This window comes from Lethenteron reissneri, chromosome 6, assembly GCF_015708825.2.
Source record: "Lethenteron reissneri isolate LAM-NWPU_2019-01 chromosome 6, ASM1570882v1, whole genome shotgun sequence".
NCBI lineage: Eukaryota > Metazoa > Chordata > Hyperoartia > Petromyzontiformes > Petromyzontidae > Lethenteron > Lethenteron reissneri.
The window spans coordinates 475924-488193 of record NC_083784.1 but is presented as its reverse complement, the minus strand read 5'-3'; the positions used below and the strand labels follow the sequence as shown (position 1 = coordinate 488193).

Here is a 12270-nt window from a genome sequence, read left to right as displayed (position 1 = left end):
ATAGAGATCCAGTATCGTGGCGTTGAATTCGTGTCAAATCTCACCATGCTTCGTTTTCTTTGGCCACGATCCCTGCATGGCCTGGCCCTTCCCTGTCATCTCACTCTGCTCTGCTCCACACACTCTCAACTTTCCACTCTCATCTCACTCTACTCCCCTCCATACACTCTCCACTCTCCATCATCATCTCACTCTACTCCCCTCCACACACTCTCAACTCTCCCCCCTCATCTCACTCTGCTCCCCTCTACACACTCAACTCTCCACTCTCATCTCACTCTACTCCCCTCCACACACTCTCAACTCTTCACTCTCATCTCACCCTACTCCCCTCCACACACTCCACTCTCCATCATCATCTCACTCTGCTCTGCTCCACACACTCTCCACTCTCATCTCACCCTACTCCCCTCCACACACTCCACTCTCCACTCTCATCTCACTCTACTCCCCTCCACACACCCTCCACTCTCATCTCACTCTACTCCCCTCCACACACTCTCAACTCCCCACTCTCATCTCACTCTACTCCCCTCCACACACTCTCCACTCTCCACTCTCATCTCACTCTACTCCCCTCCACACACTCTTAACTCTCCATCATCATCTCACTCTACTCCCCTCCACACACCCTCCACTCTTCACTCTCATCTCACTCTACCCCCCTCCACACACTCTCCACTCTCATCTCACTCTACTCCCCTCCACACACTCTCCACTCTCCATCATCATCTCACTCTACTCCCCTCTATACACTCTCAACTCTCCACTCTCATCTCACTCTACTCCCCTCCACACACTCTTAACTCTCCCCTCTCATCTCATTCTCATCGTGCTCCCCACCCTATCCCCTCTCGTTTTGCTCTACTCTCCTCCACACACTCTAATACCTCTCCCCCCTCATCTCACTACTGCCCACAATGCACTCTCCTACCATTCACAACTCTCACAAGCTAGCATTGCATCACCCTGTAAGATGATTTCACAGGATGCCCTCAAGTAATTCAAGGAGGCCTCTTAATTTACTCAAGGTTGTTTTCATTATTACTAAGTACACATTTTAAATCCCTTGTTCACTGCTTCTAAAACCAATTTATTTTTTCTTAACTAATAAAAAAACAAATTGAGTGCAAAACCCCAAATTGAATTTGAAATGTCTATAGGTTATTTGGTGACTGGGATCAGGCCATACACTCGCTACACTCGAGAAGTCGGCTCAATTGTGGATTGCTAATACTCAGACTTGAAACGAGGATCTCAGCTGTGCTGGTTCAGTGCTTTGACACATTGCTAACCCCACGGGGCACCTCGCTTAGACTTCACACCTGCGGTTGCAGAAGATGATCTGAAGACGATTGCTTGTGTTGCGATCGAAACGTGATTTATTTTATTTTATTCTTTTTCTATCTATGTGACTTTACCGAAAGCTCCAAAGAGTATGATCTGTGATGCTGACATCGCACGCAATGAACGAACAGACATGTGTGTGGATGACACGTGATGCTGTATGCTAGCAGTGCACCGACTCTGACTTCGCACGCAACGAACGCGTCATGAGCCCTGGCCCAGCTTGGCACCGTGCCAGATTCAGTCTCGCGAGGCCAGAATATGAAGGTTTGCTTCTGGCTCGCCTCGGCAAATGAGCCGTGGAAAGCCACCCCACACACACCACGAGGAGTCCCATGCTGACGTGGCTCGGATGTGTCAGTGGAAAAACTGTGCTTCGAGTCACCGCCAATGCGCAGCCCTCACAGTGACCGCAGGGTCTGCCTGGGTACGGACGAGCCCCGGGGAAGAACGAAACTCTTAAACATCTCCAGCAGCCGCTCGTCCTCGTCTTGTGGGATCACAGAAGAGCTCCTCCTGGCCGGCAGCTTCCTCGGCGGCAGCGGCGGCCCGTCGCCCATCGCCCCGGCGCCCAGGAAGTGCCGCACCTTCTCCTCGAGCGCCGCGTTCTCCCGCGCCTGACTCAGCCGCCGGAGACGCAGCAGCACCGCCTGCTCCTCGTCCTTGTCTCCCAGCGCCGCCGCCAGGCCCGGCCGCCGCCGCGGAGGCCGCAGCTTCAGCTTGGCCTCCTCGAGGCCCTGCTTCTCCTGCCGGTGGCTGTTGGATGAGGAGAAGAGCGTGCAGAATCGGATGATCCTCCGCCGAGACGGAGGAGAGGGGCCACCCGACCTGCTCTTGAGGCCGCCTCTTTTGGGACTGCGGTAGTCTTGGTTACGTTGCCCACCGCCTTCCTTCCTCGTGGTGGGCTTCCTTCGGGACAGACCCTTGGCGGAGTTGGCGTCGTTCCGAAAAGCCGGCGTCCTGTCCCGCTTCGCTTCTCCGGCATCCAGCGTGCGGTCTCGCCTCGCCTTTCCCACATCCATTGTCCGATCGTTGCCCACTCTGCCGTCCCCGGGCGTGGTTCTAGAGCCAACGCGCCCGGCGGTACGATCGACCTCGCACGGCTTTTGCGTCCGCTTGTCGAACGTCACGGCTTTCACTTTCTCCCTCCTCGCAACGCCGCCCTCGGACGCCTCGCGACCGCCGTGCACGTCGACTCCGAAGGAGTTCGGCGTCTGCCAGGGACCCTCGCTCGTCCTGCACCGGCGCCGTCCCGTGCCGGTGAGCGTGGCCGCCTGGCCCGCCGGGGCGCTCTCCAAGGTCCTTCTCAGGCTCAGGTTGAACTTCTCGTTGCCGCGCTGCTGGTTCTCCACCAGCAGCTCGGTGGACTCGCGCGCGATGGCGTAGAGGGCCAGGCAGCGTGCGTGGGCGATCTCCTCCAGGCTGTCTCTCAGCCTCGACTCGAACGTGCGGTTCTCTTGCCTGGCTCTGTCCAAGTTGGAAGACTTGACCCTCTGCGTGATGTCCATCGGGGCTGACTTGAGGTAGCGGTTGGCTGGTTCACGGTGCCTGGGCGTAGGTCATCATCACAATCATCAGCAAACGACATCGTGTATCCCCTGAAGATGCAGGACACCCCATATGATGCCACAATCCATGCTCTCTCCTGTACATGAACTGATCTCATACGGTATGTATGTGTACGTTGAGCTTCTTTCGCAGCATACATAGCCAGCAGTGCTAATCGCAGGTGCGGGGAAGGACAACAAACTAAACACAAAAAGTAGTTCTAAAGAAATGTATTTTCCATCTAGAATACATACAAATATATACATATGTATAATATAAATATATATAACGCTAAATTATTAGCTTTGAACATCAGCATGCAGTAGAAAGGTTTTAAAAATATATAGGAAACGTCTTGGGCAATGGCCTTCATCCAGCAGTAAATCGATCATGACTCATGAGTGCTGCTGATGATGATGGCTTTGGTAATTCGACAACCTGTCGTTTTAAAACCGGTATAGTTGGTAAGTGTGCAACGGTACGGCGGTAAGGTCGAGCCTGGATCAGGGGTCGGCAACCGATATAACAAGAAGAGCTATTCTTTATTCCAACTCGGTTACAAAAAACTGAATGTTTTCAAAGCCGCAATGCGCTGTGGTGAATATGAGACGGTGGTGGTCCTTAAAGAGCCACAGCACGCGGCTCCGCAGCCGCAGGTTTCCGACCCCTGCGTTACAGGGAGCAGTGTTGCTACATATGTAGCATACATATGTAGCAGCTACATATGAAGCAGCTATGTCGCAGCACTGCTCCCTGTAGTAGCTACATATGTAGTAGCTACGTATGTAGCTGATACATACGTAGCTACTGTGTAGTAATTACGAGCACCGCACTTTCAAGGGCCCCGCGCTAAATGTTTTCAAGCTATCAATTCCGGTTCTGTGATTCTGCACTTGCTCTATCACTATAGTACTATACCGCCTTCAACTTTTATGAACGACTGGGTGTTTAAGGTTAGAGATTTGTTGTATTATCTGGTTGTATAACAAATTAAAAAATAAATTACTTTACTATGCAAGTAAAAAAATGTGTGTTTTAATATTTGTGGGTTTTATTTAGAGCCCCTTCATGACATCACGCTACAGGCCCCGCACGAGCTGACTGCGGCACCGAGAGGGAGCCCACGATTTCAGAGAGAACATACCGCGATGTGTCTCACCTTGAGTCCGGAGCCAAACTGTTGCGGCCAGACCCAAGGCGGTGGGTGCCAAGGGGCCGGGGCCCTTTCTTCGCTCGCCAAGCAAACACCGCCGCTGTCCGCGTGCGCGCCTCCGAGTTCACCCGCGCCGCGTGAGGTCAGCGGCTGCTGCTGCTTCCGCAGACTCCGCCGTCCACACGGCCACATCCGCTGCGCTCTCGAGGATTTGTCCGCAACCCATTCTGCACAAACACAACGGGTTCTACGGACTTCCCATAACAGCCAGAGCCACCCGAGTGTAACTCCCCCACCACCCCCCACCTCGCCAACTGTAGAATATCAATACACACGCAGCCGTTTCTTTTTCGCTTCTTTTCGTTTCTTTTTCTTTGTTTGCCGGTAACACTTCGCTGACCTGAGGGTGCTGCCCAACGACGACGAGTCAACACAGCCGCGCGAAGCGTGCTGGACGTGTCCCTGCGCCGAGCGCCTGGCCCCCCGCCACTTCGCCCTTGGCATTACAGGTGACCGAGCCCAGAGAGGGCTCGTCAAGAGCGCCCTCTTTGACTTGAGCAACCTCTTTACACATTGACACACACGCACACACACACACGTGTGTGTAAAGAGCTTGCTCGGACAAAGACAAAGATCCCCCGTGTAGCCTTAACAGACTGTAGGGGCAAGTGCTGTTAGCGAGCACTTATGAAGGCCGGAACGGTACGCGAGGGGGTGAGTGGCCAGCACCACGCCCGACCGCCTTTGTCTCCCCAGTGGCGATGTTCACACCTCACCAGGTACTCATTTGAGGCTGAGTCGACCTAAGGGAGGCCGAGGACCAGATAAGTATCAGTGTGTAAAGAGCTCGCTGTAACACACACACTGACACCCACGTGTGCGTGTGTCAGTGTGTAAGAAGCTTGCTGTAACACACACACACTGACACACACGTGTGTCAGTGTGTGTGTGTCAGTGTGTAAGAAGCTCGCCATCTGCGCACTCATCAAAACCCAACAAAATGACAAACGTGCCATGGTCATCATCAACTTTGATGGACGAACAAGAAAAAAAGAAGCTCTCTGTAACACACACTCTGACACCCACGTGTGTGTGTCAGTGTGTGTGTGTAAGAAGCCTGCTGTAACACACACACTGACACCCTCGTGTGTGTCAGTGTGTGTGTGTGTAAGAAGCCTGCTGTAACACACACACTGACACCCACGTGTGTGTGTCAGTGTGTGTGTGTGTAAGAAGCCTGCTGTAACACATACACTGACACCCACGTGTGTGTGTCAGTGTGTGTGTGTGTAAGAAGCCTGCTGTAACACATACACTGACACCCACGTGTGTGTGTCAGTGTGTGTGTGTGTAAGAAGCCTGCTGTAACACACACACTGACACCCACGTGTGTGTGTCAGTGTGTGTGTGTAAGAAGCCTGCTGTAACACATACACTGACACACACACCCACGTGTGTGTGAGGTCACAGCCCCATCGTTGGCCTCAAAGACGTGTAACTTTTATCACAAGTGCCTCTCTGTGTATGTACGCGCGTGTAAGTACACGTGTGGGGCAATCACAACAGTCTGGCAAGGCTATTTGGAGGATCTTTTACTTTGTCCGTGTGGGGAGCGGTCGTGCAACGGGAGCGCGCTGCGCTCCAAACCTGGCGGTCCGAGTTCGATTCCCGCTCACGGCCAACACCAGTGATGATTATCTGAATCAGTCCTGGGCCTCCCCGAGGTCGACTCAGCCTTAAATGAGTACCTGCTGCAATGTGGAAACATCACCACTGGGAAGACGAAGCCGTCCGGGTGTGGTGCAGGCCACCCACCCCCTCCTGTGCTGTGCCGGCCTTCATAGGTTCTCGCTAACAGCACTTGCCCCAACAGTATGTTAAGGTTATACGGGGGTACTTTTCCGTTACCTTTAGAACGCGGAATGCGTGGCGAGCAGCACGGTGACCTGAGTTGTATGCCCCCCCCCCCCCCCCCCCAGCCAGGGGTGGCATCAGTGGCGAGTGAGATCCGAATGGTTCGCCAGCGCGGTGAAGTATGGCCAGACAGCCCCCACGGACAGCAGGGAATGGGGAGGCCTTCCTCTCACCAGCAGTGGATGGTCAAAAGGAAGTCAATGATTCATTTTTAACTATGAACAAATCTAGGTTTATATTTTAATTATCTAGCTGAAAGGCTTTTGACTCTCCTTGCACGCACGTATGTTTACTGTGTCGAGTGTCTTTCTCTCACGTTGCTCTTTAATGGATGGATTGATCGTTATTGATCTGCGCTGGAATGTTGCACTTAAAATGCTGAGATTCGCAACCCAAAACTCCCCTCGCAAAAGATAATGTTGTCACAATTGTCTTACACTAATTTGTAACACAGTCGTTCATGCAGAGCAAATGCACACTTGCTTGAGTGAATAATGATCTTGCAAATATTGTACAAACAAGACTCAACACATTTGTCATAACGCTGCCCCAAAAGGAAATGATTATATATTATGAGACACTCCTGTGCTATAATAACATTGGCAATCATCTAAACTGTGTCTGGGCCTGTCCTAGCTTGACTCAGCCAAATATGTTTCACGGCTGTGCTGCGTAAAGTAGTGGACGGCACACACCTGCCTCCGTGTCGGGGTGGTATCTCGCCTTAATAGGTGCTTGCTAACAGCAGCGATGGGATGCAAACTTCATAAACGGAAGACAGAAAAGAGGAAGACCTGGGAGCAGATGGGCAGAGGCAGTCGACAGACTCGGCACAATGGGACCAATAACAACAACAGCAGGCAAGCCGCCTCAATATCACAGGTGGAGGGAGTTCGTGGCAACAGCGGGGTGCTCGTCTACAGACGTCTGGCAGTTCAGCAGCACTGGCTCAAGCGAGCCTCATTGCTGATGAGACAATGCATGCTGAAACCGGTTCACCAGAGTCTGCTTGTGTCGAACCGATGCTGCTGTGTGGCTGATGGGCTGTGTATTTTTATTATTTTCCACAATGACGCGACTGAACATTTTGTACGGATAATGTTGCCTGTTTATTAACATCATTAATCCCAACACTGTTTTAAAGGCTACGTCAAGAAGGTCTTATGACCATGAATGCCTCGATCAAAATTTCCATCGATGTGGGATGATGTATTTCGGCTACGAGCTGCTGGTACAATTCATCGCTGGATAATTATACAAGTGTAATAATTATACAAGTTTAATAATTTAAACGTGTAACGCTCCGCCACAGTATTCGCTCATTATTTCCGAGAGAGGAGAAACCACAACTAAGCAGGAAGGCATCCACGCGATGAGCTCTGTGCTCCTCTATACATTGACGATCCAATTAATGAGTGTTTACCCGAGAAAACCCACGCGTGCGAGGGGGGAACACTCGATCCCATAGAGACACATCAGGTAGAGTTCGCATTCTGTCTATACTGCCTTCACCTGGCGACACACATTATGGCACCTCCTCGACGCCCACGGCAAATGAGTTTTGCAACATTTGAGTGACCCACCAACCTTCGCGGCCTCCACAGCGCTGGGCTAGAGGCCCAGGAGAGGGTCTCGAGGGCTCTGGGTGAAGCCGTTTCGCTCTGCGTGCGACACGACGACGGCGCTCTGAGCGAGCAGAGTGGAGACGCTCGTGTTGACAGCTGTGATTGAGCAGCTGCAGCTCACGGCGAACCACTTGAGGAGTACGAGCGCTTTCATTTTACCACGTTGCTTTCAGATGTATTTGTTGTCAAATGTAAAGCGCCCTCTGAAAATCCAATGGAATGATCCTCAACAATCTACATCATCATAGGGCAACAGCAGCAACTTGGTTTACTGCTGGATAAAGGAATTGGCTGTTGGATGTCAGACCTTGCAGCTGCAAATATTTTTTTTTATATTTTCCTATCGACAGCGTGTGAATCCACTAATTTGGATGCTCTCATATTGAAATGCAGATGCTTAGTAGATGATACTCTTTTGTGATGTGTATTGATTGGCACTGTGCCCTAATCATCGCGTTCTCACCGTTACATTACCATCAACACGAAACAATTATCATCCGCAGGAAAGAAGACGCAATAAACGTAAAATATAAAACCTATTAGGCTCACGAATAAAAAAATATCCAATTATGCATTTCACGTCACAAATTCCATGCTTGTCTATTCAACTCTGCTCGTAGGTGAAATGAGCAACGCATGTGTTGTACAGATGTAATCTTTATTAATTATCTGCGTTTTAATTATTTATTCCGATAATTGAAAGCTGGCCGTCCGAGACATTTCCCCTTTTTCGCTGAAAATCAGATGGAACGGAACTTCATGCAACACGTAAAACTGGATCTTGTATTGTTTAACACAGACATCACACGGACATCAAGCACAACTGGAAAAGACTGCTAAATAAACGCGGCTAATCGTTTTCATATCATTGAGATGCACAACCCAAGAACCAGAGAGAGAAATTCGCTAACGTTGGCACACGTTTGAAAAAAACCGCACACGGCCTGAACATAAAGCGACACGTGCGAGCAATCCTTGATTCAGTTCCTGAACACGATCCCCAGCATGTGCAGCGAAACATCGGACATTATTACAAAAAAAAACGCATTCATATCTTCCGAATAACAATCGTGCGCACAATGTACAAATCGCGGCCTTGAAGCTCCGCGTGCCGTGTAACCCAAAGCAGCGGCGCGTCTACAATCAGTCGTCCCCGCCCTCGCTCAGGAGGTGCTGAAGCTTCCTCTCCAGGACGCCGGCTGGAAGAACATCCCCAGGAGGCCATCTGTCGCCGAGCTGTCCGTGACATGGCGACGAGCAGGGCCTCTCCCCGCCGCCAGCGCCGCGCTCCGTCCACCCCCCGGGCGCCACCGGCGTGGAGGCGCAGCAGCTCGTGGCGGTGCCGTGCGGCTGACGCGCCGTCGGGTGCGGGGTGGAGGACCTGGGCCGGCGGCCCGCCACGGGGCTGGAGCAGCCCGGGCTGCCCGCGGGGTCGGGCGCGAGGGCCGCGAGGCTCCACGCGCGGCGCACGCGCGGAGCCTCTCGCGAGGCGCGCCGCGCTCCCGTGCGGGGCGCCGCGCCACCGGGCTCCGAGCCCAGAGCCGTGGCTGCGGGAGCCGCCGCCAAGACCGTGGCCAAGGATTCCTCGCGATCTGTGACCGACCGACTACCCAGCGACTTGCGTGCTGCCAGGGGCGATGGCTTCAGAGAGATACCAGACTCGGTGGCTCGATCCGTGGCTTCTCGTGGGGCCGTGGCCAAGAGGTGGAGAGACGCGAGTGAAGCCCCGTCGCATTGTCCGTCGTGCGATGCTGTGTCGCCGTTATTCGTTGCCGCTTCAGGGGGGACCACGTCTCGTTGTGCACGATCGCTGCGCGGCATTTCTGTGCCACCCGTCCTCACCTCGGGCTCAGCTCGACAACCGTCCCCAGCTTCGCCAGCGGAACGTCGCAGCTCGCACGCACCGCCAAAGGTGTCCTCCTCTTGCTCGTCCCTCGAAGGCCCTTCAAATGTGGTCGTCGCGCGGTCGAAGGAGTGCACGGACGCAGCCATGGGTCCACTCTCTTGCGTGGCGGTGTCGTCAAGGTGTCTCGCGCTGTTCCCTTCTGCAGGGGACTCTTCTCTGGTGGGGGAGTGAACTCTCTCATTCACCGTGCAGCGCGTTTCCCTTGTCCTGTGGACATCGGTGGAGCATTTCGAGGTCTCTGTGGCCACGTTTAGTTGTTGGTCGTGGTGCTGAGAGATCGATGCCACGTCTGAGACTTGCCTCTCGTCATCCCGACGACGACCAGGACGTTCAACCCCTGCCATTGGTACAATGTGTCTTTTATAGAAACACACAATTCTCAATCATTGAACATCGACCAGCTCCGTTCGTGGATGTGGCTTTTATACAAAGAGAGGAAGTGAGACGGTGACGTGGACGCAGCTTTATAGAGGTGTCTGTTTTGAAATTAAATGCAACACACACAGGCACATGGACTGTGAAAGTAAACAAGCGTATTATTATTATATCGCGATATTAAACAGGCGTGTTGGACGTGTCCCAAGTGCGCTGTTGCATCACACTGCACCAAGCAATACACGTCGGGTGCATGAGAAGTACACGTGCCCTCGTCGATGCCTTTTATCTCATTGTCCCTCACAGATCGTCATTTACATAATTTCAATCAGCGCAGTCTTTGCATGCAGATAACTCGCCTAGGGTGGGTTTTCAATTGAGTCACTTTGCAATTAAAATGGCACTTAAACGCATGCCCTACAAAAAATAAATATGTAAATGTTTACAAACAATCACGAACATTGTTTTTGGGCTAATGAACACGGCTATGAGGGGTGCAAACATTGCGGGCCGGGATCACATCTTGACACAAATGACCGATGCACATCCGTGCCCTTGATTTACCCAGGCAAGCCTCGCTGAGTCTCAACACCTGAACTCCGGTCCTACGAACAGCGCATTTTGGCTGCCCGTCGAACAGATGCGGTGGTCACCACATCGCGCGCTTTCAGATGCGCTTCTGCGGCCGTCTGGAACGCTCTTCCGTCCGCTATTAGGAATCCAGTGGAGCTCTGAACTTTTAAACCTCGATTCACAACTCGTTTCTTTAGAACAGCCTTTTGTGTCTAGTTTGTTGTCCTTCCCCCGCACCACCGATTAGCACGGTGGGCTACGTACGGTGCGATAGAAGTTCAACATCCATACATACAGGACGCTTGGCTAAGAACATTAAAAAGCTTGCGACCTCGGATGTGGTGGGTAATGTTGAGGGTTCGAGCATCCCCATGGGGTTGTGATGTGAAGGCGTTGACAGGGGGGGGGGGGGGGGGGGCTCGCTCCTCGCTCGCGCTCTGGGTCCGAGCAGCGCCACACTCGATGCGGCGCCTCGTGCCGCATCAAAGGGCTCCGAGGGCTTTTAATGCCCCCCCCCCGCCCCGCCCCCTGAGCCTCACGCAAACATGGGCCTCGCCAGCTCAGAGGGGTTTTGAATTTAAGCATTGAACCCAGATGCACATGTCAAGGTTTTAACGGCCCTCGTTTAATGCAGTAATTAATGCAGTAATTTGTGTGTGTATGTATGTGTGTATGTATGTGTGTGTATGTGTTCATACGCAGCACTGAGATGGAGCGTTTTATGTCGAATTCACTCAACTGGAAATAGTGACTTGAGTATAAATAGACAAGTCCAAGTGATGTTTTACTCACACGAGCATGAAGGCAATGCGCATCTCCTGTTTACAGCCCTGAGCCAGTGGTGCGAATTCCCCATTCCTATGACAGGGGCGAGTTTATCTACAGGAAACCCACTGTTTATTTCCCCACAAAGTGGTTGTTTTATCGACCCGGGAGGGATGATTGATCCTGGAGGAGTGACAAAAGAAAATTATTGTTTCGACGGATTTTAAAGTACTTATAATGTAATGATTGTAATATTGTCACAAAATTGCAAGTGGGATTTGTGTTTACATTTTTAAAGCATCATCATCGCCACACTGTATTATATATATACCGTTCCTCCCATACATGAGTAATGCTCGAAGGTGCCCTGTATTTTCCTCCAAGGTCACTCTGGCAAGAGACACATTATCTCTGTGAGATCTAAATTGGGTGCATAATCTGATGGACTAAAGTGTGCCCGTGATCGGTAAACATAGATGGGACGCAGAGGCTCGAAGTGCAATCATACATCGTTATCAAATACTCTCACACATCTCAAAGTAGTTATTTTAAACAAATACAGGAGTTGTTAATATTGAACAAACCTTGTTACATTTAGCCTCTACATTTTGATTCTCCGAGTGATACTAGTCCGATATGACTCATCCGAAACGAACAAAAACATTTTGGATCCAAACTATTATAATCGACAGCGTTGTCCAGATATCTTGTGAGCCCCATTTAATTCTCTCAAACGTAATATATTTTTAAAGTAAGGTTGGTTTATTTAAAACATAAACGAATATGCCAAAGAAAAAACAAGTGAGAGGTTACTTGATTGGGGGTCATAATACATCTGGACCACCCTGTACGTCTCATTATGGGAATTTTATAACCCACAAATCGGCAACACGTCTAAGCCTACGTGTTAAAGGGACGTCTATCTCGACTCACCACTCAGATTTAGCTCTGGCTGGAAATCGAACGCAGGTCAACGGGTTCGTCGCGCGGTGATTAAAACAACCGCACCACCGCTCTCGATCCCCACCCCCCCTGATAACTGAAGGGGCCACAAATATTCATTC

General features: G+C 51.5%; 1 protein-coding gene across 1 annotated transcript; it reads right to left on the bottom strand.

Moving 5' to 3' along the window:
- Positions 1-694: 694 nt before the first annotated feature.
- LOC133355147 (uncharacterized) lies at positions 695-4452 on the bottom strand. Its single transcript, XM_061572479.1, has 2 exons — positions 4055-4452; positions 695-2895 (listed from the first exon to the last, which is right to left on the bottom strand). Exon 2 carries the CDS (start codon positions 2853-2855, stop codon positions 1749-1751), a length of 1107 nt encoding a protein of 368 aa, XP_061428463.1. The 5' UTR covers positions 2856-2895; positions 4055-4452; the 3' UTR covers positions 695-1748.
- Positions 4453-12270: the final 7818 nt, after the last annotated feature.